Source organism: Chrysochloris asiatica, unplaced genomic scaffold, assembly GCF_000296735.1.
Source record: "Chrysochloris asiatica unplaced genomic scaffold, ChrAsi1.0 scaffold00160, whole genome shotgun sequence".
NCBI classification, from domain to species: domain Eukaryota; kingdom Metazoa; phylum Chordata; class Mammalia; order Afrosoricida; family Chrysochloridae; genus Chrysochloris; species Chrysochloris asiatica.
This window is the reverse complement of record NW_006408678.1, coordinates 6,434,003-6,450,863: the sequence shown is the minus strand read 5'-3', so window position 1 is coordinate 6,450,863 and position 16,861 is coordinate 6,434,003. Positions and strand designations below refer to the sequence as shown.

General features: G+C 38.8%; 1 protein-coding gene across 4 annotated transcripts in view; it reads left to right on the top strand.

Annotated features, from left to right (window-relative positions):
• Nucleotides 1-16,861, top strand: part of ANO4 (anoctamin 4) — a 607,193-nt gene that overhangs the window by 488,797 nt on the left and 101,535 nt on the right. For all 4 annotated transcript variants that reach the window (XM_006871106.1, XM_006871104.1, XM_006871105.1 and 1 more), the window contains 3 exons: nucleotides 3,349-3,483; nucleotides 4,817-4,913; nucleotides 13,484-13,544. In XM_006871106.1, coding sequence (XP_006871168.1) covers nucleotides 3,349-3,483; nucleotides 4,817-4,913; nucleotides 13,484-13,544 — 293 coding nt within the window. The remainder of the gene's footprint in view (nucleotides 1-3,348; nucleotides 3,484-4,816; nucleotides 4,914-13,483; nucleotides 13,545-16,861) is intronic.

Sequence of the window (16,861 nt, the reverse complement as noted above, 5' to 3'; positions counted from 1 at the left end):
AGACTAGTTATTACGGTTGGGTCACAATGATCCACACTTCATGGATTTCTTATTAAAGAGAAAGTCATGTCTCATTTCCTAGACCAGTTGGACTTGTTTCCCTTTTACCAGGACCCTAAAATAATGAGCCCAGAGGAAAGAAATGAGACAATCTGTTTTACATCTCATCTTTTTGGAGAGTTATTCTTCCTTCCAGAACCCTTGTTAACTTGTTAGAAAATGTTTTCTCCTCATGATCCAAGGACAGTGATGAATTGTGCCCTCCTCTTTGTGTTGGTAACAAATGATCCATATCATGTGGGGGAGTGGAAAATATTTCCTGAGATGAGATCATTTTCCTTGGACCAGTCACAATGTGTGATAAAACAGTGAGGTGAAAAACGAAAGCAAATTCTCTTCCCAGGCCCAGTCCCACATTACAGGATCATAATTGATTCAAAATTACAGAAAATGGCTGCAGGCAAAAACTCTCCCATCGATGACAGTATTTTGATTAAGATTTTGCAGTTAGTCAGTGAGTATTAATTAAGTACCTACTGTGTTTCTAGTCCTGTGTTAAGTGCTATTGGCAAAGATAAATAGAAGCCATGGTCTCTGGCTTTCAGAAAATTCTAGTTTCTTTCTGGAAAACAAGCTTAACATGTGACAGCTAAAAAGCAATACAAGACCATCCACACAAGGAAAACTGTGTGACAGAAGTAAAAAGTTTTACAGTAATTTACACAAAAAAATGAATGTAGGCCAGCACATCTGTAGATGGCTTTGAGTGTTTATGTTGGCCAATAGGAAGAGGGATGCAAAATACAACAAAGCCTTGACTAGAATACATTTATAGAGTATTTAAGAAATCTCAATGCTTAAAATAGTTCTTGTCTTATTGATTTTACTTCCTACATATATCTCACATCGGGCCACATTTTAGCATCTCCTCAGCCACAACCACTACCTTCACCAGTGGCCTGAACTATAGCACTAATCCCCTACTTGTTTTCTCTTTTCCCATGCTAGCCCTTTTCAATCCATTCTTCACCCTACATACAGAGTCATCTTTCAGAATGTGAACTTGATCATGTCCTCAATTGATTAAACTCTTTCATGACTTTCCATTTCTCTCAGGACAAAGGACAAGACCTTTAGAATGGTCTATAAGATCCCTAGGAGGATCCCTGATTTCATGTTAGTCTGGTCACCAGATCATAACAACCCTTCTGGTTAACAGTCAGACTGTGTAGATCCTGGGAATTGCAGTCGGTTTTGTTCATTCAGCAACTGGGGGGGATGCCATGCCCCATGAAGTAGGGGCTGCTGCTCCAGTTGGTGTAGTTCTGAACATCACAGCAACTCAGCATAGCCGGTTGAGTTGGTTATGGCTGGGTTGCTAACCGAAAGCTGGCAGTTTGAGCCTACCAGTTGCTCTACAGAATGATGAAGCTTTCTGCTCACATAAAGTTTCACAGTCTTGGAAACACTATACAGGTTGCTATAGTCAGAACTGACTCAACAACATACAACCATCACCATGAGACCCATTGAGTCCTGGGGTGATTCAATTGGTTTATGCACTCAGCAACTAACCAGCTAAGGTTGGTGGTTTGAATCCACCCATAGGAACCTCAGTAGCAAGGGCTAATGAGCAACTTATGAACATCAACCACCAAAAACCCTATGAAGTACAGTTCTTCTCTAGCATACATGGGATCACCATGAATTGGAGTCAACTTAACAACAACTGGTTGGTTTGGTTTGCTTTAATTTGATCAGGCTACAACCAAACACTCCCTTCAGCTACTTCCCCAGCCTCTTCTCCATGTTCCAGCCATAGTGTCTTTATTTTATTTGAGGAGCCCTGGTTGCCTAGTGGGTTACGTATTGTGCTGCAAACAACAAGGTCAGCAGTTTGAATCTACCAACCACTCCATGGGGGAAGGATGAAGCTTTTTACTGCCAATAAAGATTTACAGTCTCAGAAACCCTACACAGGGTCTCTGTGAGTCAGAACCAGCTACACAACACACAACCACCATCACCACCTTCACCCACAGGGTCTTTGTCCATAATGTTCCTTCTGTCAGAAACATTTTTCTGTCCCCCATCCCCACCTAGTTAGCTCTTACTCATCAACGCAATAGTCACCTCCTCAGGGAAGTCTTCCCTAACTAGAGTGATTAGATAGACTTGTTATAAACATAGATCCTTTCTCAATTTAAAAATTATAGACTCATGTTTCATTGATTAATATGTGTCTCCTATAGCAGTCAGAGCTTATTTGGCTCACTGTTGTGTTCTTAGCATTTCACACAGCACTAGTCTGGGGTCTTTTACTTGTTGAATACACAAAGGAACGTATTCCTGAATGAATATATGTAGGACAAATCTTTGGAAAGCAAAAATTTCATAGGAGCACAGTGAGAGATGGAGTAAATAAATAACCCCTTGCTTTTATGAGTCATTGGGCACTCCAAGAGGAAGGCAGTAAACTGTTTCTGGAAATAGATGATCAGCAATATTTGTATAGAATAATAATGAAAAATAATTTGAAAATTCTTATGAGTCTAAGAAATAATTAACTTTTAAATTATAAAACGGAACTGGTTAAAGGGATAGAAAGCACTATTTGTATTGTATTCTAACACTAGTTGACCAAATTAGCAACGATGCTTGAGAAATAAAGACAGCCAAGAAGCTCCCTAAATACTTCCAAGGACATCAGGCAAGCAGTATAGTCTCAGTTATTAGACAACAGAAAACATATTGTAGAGGTAGGTGGTAGATAGCAATGCCTGTGCAAAGATCTCACATAAGATGAAAAGTTGCTTTCAGGCTTCGATTATCATGAATCTCAGTGATCCCTAAAGTTCTTTTCTTCCTAATGTACTGTGATTCTACAATTGTAACATCTGGTAAGGCTATAAAATATTGAAAGAGATGTCGAAAGCTTTTCACAATAACTTGGCTTACTGTGTTGAAAAGCATAATAGTAATGCACATGTATAAACTTAAGCACAGACGTGGAAAAGACAAAGATGAGATTATGTGTTGCAGCCACTCCTCAAATTCCCCTTGTTCCGTATCCATAATGATACATAACTTAATTCCTGAACGGTATGAGTTTGTTCTGAATGAACTTGTGTATAATCAGGTTCTTTTATGAAATGATTACCTTCTATGTTTGATGCAGTATAATAGGAGTAGAAATTTAAGCCCCAAGTGTAGATTTGATCAAATGTTCATTCCCTTAGCTTGTCTTGTCTGCATATAAGTCTACTCCAAAGCAAAATGACTTAACAAAGTGTTATAAACTTAATTGTACACCCTTTACCACCTTTTGCAAACTCGTGTCTTCAACAGGCGTTACTTTGGAGAGAAGATTGGCTTGTATTTTGCCTGGTTGGGCTGGTACACTGGCATGCTCTTCCCAGCTGCCTTCATTGGCTTGTTTGTCTTTTTGTATGGACTCACCACTCTGGATCACTGCCAAGTCAGGTAGGGGGAGCTCTGTACTGAGCCTGCTTTTGCTTTGTATTTACAGATGGCTGTGTGTGGTTTGCTGGTATTCAGAGACTGGACACACTTAGATTTTCATTCTAACTACCTTTCCAATCTCTCACGGAGAAATTCACAGGGATCTATACCCTAGGTTTACATTGCCATAGATACTGCATTCTTTAACTACCAAGGAAGCTGAGTTGGTGGTTCAATGGTAGAATGCTCACCTTTCCATGCCGGAGACCTGGGTTCAATTCCTGGCCAGTGTACCTCATACACAACCATCACCCATGTGTCAGGAGAGGCTTGTGTATTGTTATGATGCAGAATAGGTTTCAACAGAGCTTCCAGACTATGACTAGAAAGAAATGCCTAGCAATCTGATTCTGAAAACCAGCCAATGTAAACCCTATGGCTCCCAAGAACCCAGCCCACAGCTGATCACGATGAAAGCAGAGGACCAGGCAGCATTTAGTCTGTTGTATACGGGTCACCAGAAGTTGAGGACCAACTCAATAACAGACAACCAGGCCCATTATATATCAAGGAACAAATTACTCCCATTCATCAGCCGAGAGAGTCTCTCTGAGTCAGTCACCATTTTTCCTTCTACAAACACGTGGGTTAACAATCCTTTTGTTTATGAATTCTGTGTTTTTTACAACCTAGGCCAGAAATATATGTCACTAACTTGCTGGTGAGACTGTTCACTGTTGAAGGTTGTTACCTTGTTTCTTTCACCAGAATACAGTTTAATACACTCAAGTAGATTTTATTACAATAAAATCATCAATGTACCTTTTAAAAGTTGATGACTAAAATGAAAAACAGTGATTAAGCCTACAACATACAAATAATTTGTTTTCTAGAGAAATTGTTAATAAGCTGTCCTTTTCTTCCAGAACTCAAATCTCTAGTTATTTTGATTTATTTCTCATTATTCATTTTAATTTATCATACACACAGAGATAAAGGCAGTACTTTTCAGTTGTTCAATCATTCTTATAATTCAGTATGAAATTACCTCACATTTGTGAAATGTTGTGAATTACTTGTATAATTTGGGGTATAGCAACCAGTGTTTTGCTTCATGTATTTTCTAAGTTTAACTTACTCATATGTAAAGCTAAGGAACAGCCTCATACATAAGACGGTTTATCAAATTGTAAAACTGTACAGACACCTGTTTACACTAATGACAGATAAGGCTATGAGTGTAGAAATTCAGTCTACTGGGAGTTCTGTATCAGTTCAACATTGTGGTTAAGCTGGATGGGAAATGCTCTTCTGCCATCAACTAGCCATCCTTTCTCTGTATTTTTGTTTCCAGTAAAGAAGTCTGCCAAGCTATAGATATCATCATGTGTCCTGTGTGTGATAAATACTGTCCGTTCATGAGGCTGTCGGACAGCTGCGTTTATGCCAAGGTAATTTCAAATATGAAGATTTTAGATGGATTGAATTTAACATACTTCTTCTTGAGTGAGATTCAAACTGTTCACATGCTGGGCTGCTGATCAAAAAGTTGGAGGTTGTAATCCATCCTAAGATGACTCAGAAGAAAGCCTTGGAGATATACTTCCAAAAAATCAGGTATTGAAAACTCTGTGGAGCCCAGTTCCACTCTGACACACTTGGAATCACCATGAGTTAGAGAAGACTCAATGGACTTTTGTTTTCCCACCCCAAGAGAGATGGTGTTTTAGTCTCTCTTGGGTTCTCTAGGTGAGCAAAATGGGTAAAATAAAATTTAGTTTATCTTATAAACCGGTGTTTATAAAACATAGAGATTAACTTCAAGGAAATGGCTCACATAATTTTGTGGCTGGTTAGTCTCAAATCCATCCATTAGACAACAGGCTGAAGACCCCTGCCACCAGCAGGGCCTAGCAAATCCATAAACTTCAAGACAGCAGGCTAAAGACTTCTGCAGGCTTGTATCCCAAGAGTTGAAGGTCAGGTGACAAGTGGCAGGTTGAGATAGAAAGACCTTTGCTAGAACATCCATACAGAAAGCAAGTGATGCCTCCCCACCCCTCAAGGGAACTCTCCTTTCAACTGACTGACTGCTCACCTCCTATCACAAAATGCAGGATGATTGCATAGTATCTACCAAACCACTAAGAACCACACAGCCTGGCCAAGTGATTCATATAACATTAACCATCACAGATGGTAAGCAACTACTTTCTCTCTGACATTGCAGGTCTCTGATTCTCGAATTTATGTTGTAAGACTTACTTCCATCATTTAGTATTTGAATTCAAATATCTTTTTAAATATATATTATTTGAAATGTATTAGCTCCAGTTTTTATAAGAGACTGGAACGTAGCAAAGTACAAAAAGTATAGTTGTTAGAGTCAGAAAAGGTTAGGTTCAGATCTTGGCTCTGCTCTTTGCCACTTGTTTGTCCAAGAGCAAGTAATTCAGCCTAAGTCTCAGTTTCCTCAACTGTACAATGGAAAATACAATGCCTGTCACATGACTGTTATAAAAGGAGATATGACGTATACTGAGCATAACCCCTTGCCACCAAATTGATTCCAATTCATAGCAACCCTATATAGAACAAAGTGGAGCTACCCTACAAGGTTGTCAAGGTTGAAGTTCTTATAAAGCAGAGTGCTGTATCTTTCTCCCATAGAGCAACTGGGAGTTTCAGTGGGTTTCAACGGGTTTCAACGACATAACTTTGTTACAGTCCAGCACTTCAACTGCTGTGCCACCTAGGCTCCTATACTAAAGGTAATGTTATTGTTGTTAGGTGCCATTGAGTCATTTCCAACTAAGAGTGACCCTGTATACGACAGAATGAAACATGCCTGATCCTCACAACTGTTGTCATGTTTGAGCCCATTGTTGCTGCCACTGGGTTAATCTATATCATTGAGGGTCTTCCTCCTTTTCATGGACCCTCCACTTTACCAAGCATGATGCCCTTTTCCAAGGACCAGTCCTTCCTGATAACATGTCCAAAGTACAAGAGAGGAAGTCTTGATATCGTCCCTTTCAAGGAGCGATCAGGCCATACTTGTTCTAAACAGATTTCTCCTTCTTTTAGCAGTCCATGGGTATTCAATATTCATCTCCAACACCGTAATTCAAATACATAGATTATTCTACAGTCTTTCTTATTCTGTTTCCAATTTTCACATGCATATGAAGCCATCGAAAATACCATGATTTGTGTCAGCCATATCTTATTCCTTAAACTGCCATCTTTGCTCTATAACACTTGTACAGCAGATTTGCCTAATGGAATACATCATTGAATTTCTTAACTACTGATTACATGAGTGTTGATTGTGGATGCAAGCAAAGTGAGGTTTTTGACAACTTCAATGATTTCTCCATTTTTCTTGATGTTATTTACTAGTCCAGTTCATTTTCTTTACATTATGGAGCAATCCATACTGAAGGTCTTCCTTCAATAATAAGTACTTCAAGTCTTCTTCATTTCCAGCAAGCAATATTGTGTGATCTGCATATCACAGGTTGTTAATGAGTCTTCCTCCAGCCCTGATGCTATGTTTTTCATTATATAATCAAACTTCTTGCACTATTTGCTCAGCATAGAGATTGAGTAAGCATGGATAAAGAGTAAAACTTTGATGCACACTGTCCCTGATTTTAAACCATTCAGAATTCCCTTGTTCTGTTAGAATGGCTGCCTCTTGATCTATGTACAGGTTCCTTGTGAACACAATTAAACATTTTGGAATACCCATTATTCACTATGTTATCTATAGTTTGTTATGATTCACAGAATCAAATGTCTTTGCATAGTCAATAAAGTATAAGTAAACATCTTTCTGGTATTCTCTGCTTTCAACCAAGATCCGTCTGGTGCCAGCAATGATATCCCTTGTTCTACATCCTCTTCTGAGACCAGCTGCTAGATTTCTGGTAGCTCCCTGTCAATGTACTATTGCAATTGTTTTGAATTATCTTCAGCAAAATTTTACTTGCATGTGATATTATTGATATTGTTTGCTGATTCCTACATTTCGGTGGGTCACCTTTGGAATGGGTACAGATTTGGATCTCTTTCTATTAGTTAGCCAGGTAGCTGTCTTCCAAATTTGTTGGCATCGAGTTTGTTGAAGTGTTTCATTTGTTTTTCTATCAATTCCTGGAGCCATGTTTGTTTGTTTTTTTTGTTTTGGGATGTTGTTGTTGTTTTTTGTTTTTTTTTTTTGAGAGAACTTGTCTGCAACCATCCACTGATCACAGAGGGCTATTTAGTCACATTTTATTTGCACCTTTCATATTAGATTAGCATTGCCTTTGCAATCGTCCCCAAGTTTCCCAAACAAGGACTTGATCTTTCTTTCAATGTATCTCCCAGTACCTTTTACGTTGTAGTTGCTCTATAAGTTTTTCTTTTTTTTTTTTTTTTTAGTTATGTACATTATCTTTTTTATCCAAATGGAATTCAGTATAAAAGTAATCAAATATAACAATTTGTACAAAATATTATCCAAAGTCACCTTTCTATGGGATATGGACTCTGATATTCATATTGTTATTTTGGTCCCAAGTGGTTGAGGGCAGACATTCTCTTACTGAGATTTCATGGAGACATGAAGACTAAGAGGATTTCTGCCCTAAATCATCTATGAACTGAAAAAAACAGTATGAATTCATTGCCTTTTTTATTTTAAGTTTTTATTGTGAATTAAGTGATACTTTTCATGGGAGAACATCGGTTTTCACTCATTGTTTCAGTGCAATGATTACAAGCCTGGAGCCTTGTTTTTCACCATTGTCTTCAGTGCAGCTTAGACTTCCTCCTTCAGTACCATCAGTTCTTGATCATATGCTACCTCTTGAAATGGTTGAACACCAACCAATTCTTTTGGGTAAAGTGACTATGTATTCCTTCCATCTTCTTTTTATGCTTCCTGCAATATTCATTATTTTGTCCATAGAATCCTTCAATATTTCAACATGAGGATTGAATTTTTCCTTCAGTTCTTTCAGCTAGGGAAATGGTGAGCATGTTTTTCTCATTGGTGTTCTGACTCTAGGTCTTGCCACATTTCCTTATATTATAATACTTGACTTTGTCTTCTTAAGCTGCCCTTTGAAATTTTCTCTTCCAGCACTTCTACTTCAACATTTCTCCCATTCTCTTTAGCGTCTCTATGTTCAACAGTAAGTTTCAGAGTCTTCTGACATCCATTTTGGGCTTTTCTCTCATTGTCTTTTTAAGGACCTTTTGCTTTGTACATGTATGACATTCTTGATGTCATTCCACAACTCTTCTAGTCTTCGGTCATTAGTGTAAATGATAGGATCTTAGTAAGTAACAGCTGCCACCATTTGCCTCCTCATCACCATTATTGTCAAAAGGACCTCAATTCAAGCACTCGCTCAGCCACTTGCCTTCTTGGGATCCTGAGCTGTTGCATCTCTGAAATATAGGCAGTAATACATGTCCTTGCTGCCCTGTGACTTGTCATGAAGACCAAAGAGAATAGATGAGGAAGTGCTTTGGAAGAAAGAAATAAATGGCACCGTTATTCTATATGTAATTTCCTGTCCCCCTCCTGGTAGTGCTGAGGGTTAAGTATTGAACATCTAGCTGAAAGGTCAGAGGTTCAAATCCACCAGCCACTCCCAGGGAGAAAGATAAGGCTGCCTGCTCCCATAGGATTTACAGTCTCAAAAGCCCTATATTGGGTCATTATGAGTTGGAACTGACTTAATGGCAGTGGACTTGTGTTGTTTTGTTTTATTTTAGCTTTTTCATCTCATGACTTTATTAAACTGATAAACACTAGAGACTTTTTAAAAAAATTTTACTGGGCAGCAGAGTCACTTCTGTAAAATAGTAGTGGAATTTGGGTTGCTTGCCCTATTGATGTCAATTTTTCCAAGGCCTACTACCTCTACCAGATTCCAGAACAGAAAAGGCAGCGCGGCTATCTGTCATCATTACCCTATTGGCATTGCAAAGTCTGTGTTTTAAATGACAGACCATTTTGACAGGCAGTCCATGAGCAAGTGGCCAGTCTGTGTGGGAGGAACCTGAACCACTGCAGTCAGCTGTGATTTTAGAAAGATGTGGGTTTTAGCATCTACTGCAAAGGACAAAAAAATACAAAATGCTTCCCCTATCCTTAACTTTAGCAAACATAGTTATACAGGCAGATGTGAGCAGATTAGAGCACATTGAACAGAGTGAGCTTGGGAAATAATGACTTGGTGAGGATTGAAAGAGTGATGTCAGTAATATTTGGTTTAAAAGTCATGAGTTAAGCCCAAATTTACTTAGCTTCAAAACTCCTGCATTTTGGGAATCACAGAAGCCCAGACTTTTGTGGGGTTTTTTAATGTTTTGTGGCTTTTTTATTTGTGTTTTGTGTTACTGTGGAAAAGTTTGCCTTGAATGAGGTTATATTTACAGAGATCTATGATTAGTTAAAAGGATCATTATGAATAGTTTAGATGGCTTCACTTTTACAGGACTTTTTATTGGCAGGTATCCTTCCTAACATCGGTTCTCTAGCACAACAATAATTATAACAATATCTAGGCTATAGTTTTAATAGTAGTCCTTGGATGATGCAAATGGTCCAAGCACTCAACCTTCTAACCAAATGGTTAGAGGTTCAGAAGTTAAAGTCCACTCAGAAGTGCCTCAAATGCAAGGTTTGGCAATCTGCTTACAAAAGATCAGCCATTAAAAACCCTAGGAAGCATAGTTCTACTGTGACATACCTGGGGTCACCATGTATTAGAGTCAGCTTGACGGTGGTGGTAGATAACCCACATTGATTGTTTCTAACCCTTGCAACAACTTCAAGGGAGATCCTATAATTCCCATTTTACAAATAAGGCAGCTGAAACTCATCCCTGGTCACACAGCAATAAATATCTGGGCCCAGGTTTGTGTGACTGCCTCCAGGCATGTCTTTCTTACCACCAAGCCTTACTGAATGGTTACAGGATGTTTAGATTCTAGATTTAAGATATGGTCTTGACTAGAGTGGTGCTGTAAGATAAAGCAGTGGACTGTGAGGTCGCTTTGTCCACAAGGTCTGCAGTTCAAACTCACCAGCCGCTCCTTGGAAATCCTACACAGGGTCGCTATGAGTCGGAGAAACCAAATCGATACTACAACAACAGCAGCAACAGAAATTTAGTAAGATGGAAGTTAAAGTCTCCCAGTGGCAGAACTGAAATTATATAGGGCTTGCCTTGAAAAACATTTATTAAAATGATGGACCAGTTTCATGAGATTGTGAATACAAAAGAATATTAGATCAAATCAGAACCCATATCCAGTCCTGCTTTGTCTACAATCCTTGTATTTGCAAGGGTCAGAAATCCAACTCCAACCAGCTTAAGCATTGGCTTACTGATGGTTTTACTGGAAAAGATACTGAGACTCTCATACTAGCTGAGCTCAACGTTCTCATGGCCTAGAACTGGTCCTCTGGGGGCCCAGGTGGGTATCTCTGCCCACCTGTCAATGGGACCATTCTACAAACAGGCTCTATTCACAAAATGGGGAAGGGTGTTGTCCGCTGCTGCAGAGCCAGGCTTATTTATATCTTCCTTCATTTATATCCTCAAGTACCGTATTTTTGTACAAATAACACTGCCTGTTTTGCCAATCATTCTTCCCCTGGGAGGTGTTTTCGTGTGTGCTTCTTACCAATTTTTGTTTTTAAATATGTTGCTGTATAAAAAAAAAAAAGAAAAAATCACATAGCAGGGTTATAAAAAATACCTAAAGGAAGAAGAACAATTGGCAACCATATATAGAAGAAAAAAAGTATGTTATTTGTGTAAACATATGATATTTCTGTACTTAATTTAAATTCTTGGTCTGCTGTTATAGATATGTACTTCAAAAGATATATGTTGTTGTTAAGTGCCGTTGAGTTGGTTCCAACCCATAGCGACCCTATATAGGGTTTCCAAGGAGTGACTGGTGAGCTTGAACCACCAACCTTGTGGTTCGAACCAACTTTAAAGTCCAGTGCATTAACCCACAGCACCACACCAGAAGTCCTCAAAAGAAACGGTGTATATTGCCTAGTATATAATTTTGGGGGGGAGATAATGATATTCACTGAATAATCCAGTATTTTGGCAGTTATCAACTGTGTTAGGAAAAGGCCAGAGGCCAGGCCTGCTGAGTTTAAGAAGAGGGAGGACAATGCTCCCAGCCACCATTGCAAACTGCCCCTCCACCAGAGGACTTATCTGGACAGAATCATATTTAAAACTTCTTAGAACAAAGCAGTTTAGAGAGGAGGCATTCTTCCTTGGTGGTAATGTACCAGCCCTAGGGGCGGGGCTTAAGAAGGAAATGACTGCAAGAGGCAGCCACAGGCAGCTGACCAGCACCTTCTGACATCAAGTCTTTGAATTTCCCTGATCATTTCCCTAAGAACAGCAGTATCCACAACTTGACTTCTAGAGCTGATTTCTGAAGAGATGCAGTGCTAGAATTGTCCTGAAACCATTTGAAAGAGAGACTGGGGTAAAACATCAGCTATTCTGGAGTCTGCACCCTCACACTGCCTGAGAATTGCCTCCTGACTCTCCCCCTGACACCCCCATCACCACTGTGAATGTAAACACACACAGCCCAATTCAAGAAAGTCACAAACCTCCCCTGACATTTGTTAGGCTACTTATTTGCTTTGCTTTTGTTTTTGTATTTTGGTAGTTCCAGAATCTTGCTTCTCCAGGGTTGATTTTGGCAAAGAGAACCTGTACTATTTCACCATTTGGTAGAACCAGAAATCCCCTATTCATCCAATCTTCCTGATTCACATATTCCCAAACTGGTAACTGCAGTAGGAAAAAAAAGTGTCTCTCCAAATGTTTGCCTATTAGTCCCAGGGATGAACTCTGATTGGTCCAATTTGAGTAATATGCCCCTAGTGACCAGCAGGAGAGAGCTCTGTGATCAGAAGAAGGGAGAATGGGGGGCTGCCAAGACAATATGACAATCATAGTCCATTGCAGAATCTACACCGAGTCCCAGAAAATACCCTGATAGAGGGTAACACTGCAGCTCTCAGGTCTGATGCCAAGTGCCTGGCATCTGAAATCAATAGGGCTCCCTTTAGGTGTTTAATATGTTTCTCATCAATCCTGTGTTCAAAGAAGGAAAAGGTATAAACTTTTATAAAAATCTGCAATACTTTACACTGTGTTTCAACAGGAAAAGACTTGTTTATATTTGGCATTCACTAAGGGACAGTAAAATATACTTTTAGAGTGCTATAAAAAATGGATTATGCATTATGAACATATCAGTCATCATTTCAATTTGTCATGAATGCTGTGATTTGTACTGGAGGCAGAAATAGGCTTGGCAGCTTTGCAGCAAAAATAGATATTTTTGCTTTCTGCTGTGGTGTTTGCAATATATTATTCTAGCAATAAAGTATTTGCTAGCTGTCTTTATGTTATGTGCAGTAGGTAAATATAATGATTACTGGAGGCGCTAATAAAGGTGGAAGTAGATTTTGTTAATAGTTCTCCTCTCTCTCCTTTATAATACGGAAATCCAGAGGGCAGCCCAGAAAATATTTGCTCTAAATAACACAAACAAAATAGCCAGGTTTTCAAAGTGAATAAATGAGACATTCAAATCAATGCTTGGAAAGTGGGAAGATTTTAAAGCAACAGCAATACTACCTCGTCCGAATCATAAATATATCCATATGCTTAATGTCCATGTGTAAAGGTCTTTGTAGTGCACAAAGGGACATTTTTAGCAACACTTTTAGGACTGCTGATAAACAGTCAACTAAATGATGTTCACATAAAGGGAACCGATTTTCCTACATCTCAACTACTTCACATGTAGAGAAATCAGCTTTTTCATTATAGTTCAAGACTAATACCTCCAAAGAAACTCTACAAAGCCCATTGTGTCATCGCAGCTATTATCACAGAAAAAAATCTGAATTGGCATATCACCTATGCATAATGAGCTTAATTATGATTCCTATTGTTCCCAGGTAACCCACCTTTTTGATAATGGAGCCACTGTCTTCTTTGCTGTTTTCATGGCAGTATGGGGTAAGTGTTACATCACGTAACTTGAGTTTCCCTCATGTGTGCTCTTTAGAAGTCTGACTGGGTATGAAAGGGAAGAGCCTGAGCAAATTAAATTGTTTTTTCTACTAGAACCAAGCTGATAAATAATCATTTGTTTTCTTTGAAAGACAATATTGAAGAGGAGAAGCCCATCTGAAATCTCTGCTTACTTTAAGCTTTCCACAATTTGATCAGCACTCCATTATTGAAGTAAAGCCCACTTCCTGTTGCTGTTGTTAGATGCACAGCAGAACGAAACACTGCCTGATCCTGGGCCAATATCACTATTGATGCCAGGCTTGAGTCCATTGATGCTGCCACTTGGTTAATCCATCTTGTTGGATTCCTTTTTTTCTCTGACCCTCCACCTTACCAAACATGATATCCTTCTCCAGTGACTGGTCCCTCCTGACAAAATGTCCGAAGCATGACAGACGAAGTTTGGCCATCCTGGCCTCCAAGGAGCACTCTGGATGCACTTCTTCCAAAACAGATCTGTCGGTTCTTTAGGCAGCCCATGGCACTTTCAATATTCTCCTCCAACACCATAACTCAAAAGTATCAATTCTTCTACGGTCTTCCTTATTCACTGTTCACCACTCATCTGTCAGTTTGTTGTACTGTGGTGGTTTGTGAGTTGCTGTGATTCTGAAAGCTATGCCACCGGTATTTTAAATACCAGCATGGTCACGCATGGTATACAGGTTTCAGATGAGCTTCCAGACAAAGACAGACTAGGAAGAAGGAGTGATGAACTACTTGCAAATATTTAGTCACTGAAAACCTTATGAATAGCAGAGAAACACTTCCTGTAGGAGACAAAAACAAAACTTAAGGAACAACAGAAGTCCTGATGAGACCTGGATACCCATCTTAGTATATACAAAAACTTGATTTTCTTCTCATTCCATTTCTCAACTTTTGAAGCCCTTTTATATGTTGAAACTTTTCTCATCGAGGTAATGTGTAAGAACCCATCACTGGCTTTCTTCTAACTATGGTCAAAATCAATCCCTATAAACAAAGTTTATACATTATGGGACTAAAATAAATTTTTTCAATTTTAGTTCAAGACAATGTCATTGTTGTTTCCATTAAATATAGGCAATAGTCCTATAATAACAAGATATAATAGAAACACCCAACGCTTTGGAAACAGCAGGACTTGGTTCAAATCCCAACTCCACTGCTTAATGGGTTGTTTGATTTGAGGCAAGTTACTTAACCCACCTCTTTTGAAAGTAAGTTTAATAACATTCAGCTAACCACAAAGTCAGCAGTTCACACCGAGCAACTGCTCCTCAGAAACCCTACACAGGGTCACTCTAAGCCAGAACCAACTCTCTGGCCCTTAACAACACTTTAAACCCAACAGAAAGCTGAAGTTTTCTGCTTCAGTAAAGATTTACAGCCTCAGAAACTCTATACAGGACTGTTCCAATTCAAAGGTGACTTGCTAGCACCTAACAACAACAGTATAGTCAAATAATTATGAAGATTTAATTTGATGGCACAGAAGGCATCTTGTTGTTGTTGTTAAGTGCCCTTGAGTCAGTTCCAACTCACAGTGACCCTGTATACAGTTTTCAAGGGGCAGTTGGTGAGCTTGAACCGCCGACCTTGCAGTTCAAAATGACATTGCAATCCAGAACATTAGCCCACAACACAACACCAGAGCTCCAGAAAGCATCTAGATAGATTTATACTGACGTTTTAGTAACATGAGACAAACTTTTATGCTATATATTTTCAGTATGATTTGAACTTTTTACATGGTGTATTTCTTGTATAATTTAAAATTCCATAAACTGGAGTTTGAAGTTATACAACACTTAGCTTAAGCTCATGTTTTTCCTCATATGTAGAATGAATTATCAGAACCTTCCCCATCTTTCAGAACCCAGATGAGATGCCATCTGCTGCAGCCAGAGATGTCTTCCTTCTTTGAACTTCTATAGCATTTTGTTTCTGTCATTCATCAAGCACTTATAATTCTTTGCAAACTAAACTTATCCCTCCCTGGTTGGCTGGTGTAGTGCTGTGGTAACCATATGCCTACAAGGAAAACAAGTTAATCCAATTATTATTAAAATGTATGCACCTACTACTAGAGCCAGTGATGATGAAATTGAAGAATTCTACCAGCTTCTTCAGTCTGGAGTTGATCAACCATGCAATCAAGATGTATTGATAATTACTGGCGATTGGAATGTAAAGGTTGGAAAAAGAGGAAGGATCAGTAGCTGGAAAATAGGGCCTTAGTGATAGAAATGATGCTGCAGATCACATGATAGAATTTTGCAATGCCAATGACCTCTTCATTGCAAATACCTTTTTAAACATAAGATGACTATACCCATGGACCTCACCAGAAGGAATACACAGAAATCAAATTGAATATATCTGTGGAAAAAGATAGTGGAAAAGTTCCATATCATCAGTCAAAAGAAGGCCAAAGGCAGACTATGGCAAAGACCAACAATTACTCATAATGCAAGTTCAGGCTAAAGGTAAAGAAAATTAAACCAAGTCCACAACTGCCAAAGCATGACTTAGACATATCCCACCTGAGTTTAGAGATCATTTCAAGAACAGATTAGCTGCATTAGACACTAATGACTGAAGACCAGAAGAGTTGTGGGATAACATCAAGAACATCATACAGGAAGAAAGTAAAAGGTCATTAAGAAGACGAGAAAGAAGGAAAAGACCAAAATGGATATCAGTAGAGATTCTGAAACTTGTTCTACAGTGTTAAGATGCTAAAGCAAATGGAAGAAATGAGGAGGTAAAAGAGCTGAACAGAAAATTTCCAAGACCAGATCGAGAAGACAAACAAGATCAGATTGAAAATACAAAGTCAAACAATGTAACAAAATGTGCAAAGACCTGGAGTTAGGAAAACAAAAGGGTAGAACATGCTTAACATTTCTCAAGCTGAGGGAATTTAAGAAAAATTCAAGCCTCAACTTGCACTATTGAAGGATTCGATGGGCAAAGTATTGAATGATGCAGAAAGCATCAATAAGAAAAATAAACAGAGACATTGTACCAAAAGGAAATGGTCGATGTTCAACCATTTCAAGAGGTAAAATAGGATCAAGAGCAAGTGATCCTGAAGGAAGAAGTCCAAGGTGCATTGAAGGTATTGGCAAAGAGCAGGGCTGTGGGAACTGATGGAATACAAATTGAAATCTTTCAACAAACTGATGCAGCACTGGAGGCACTCATTCATCTATGCTAAGAAATTTAGAAGACAACTACCTGGCTCTTGATTGTCATCCAAGGACAGAAATCCC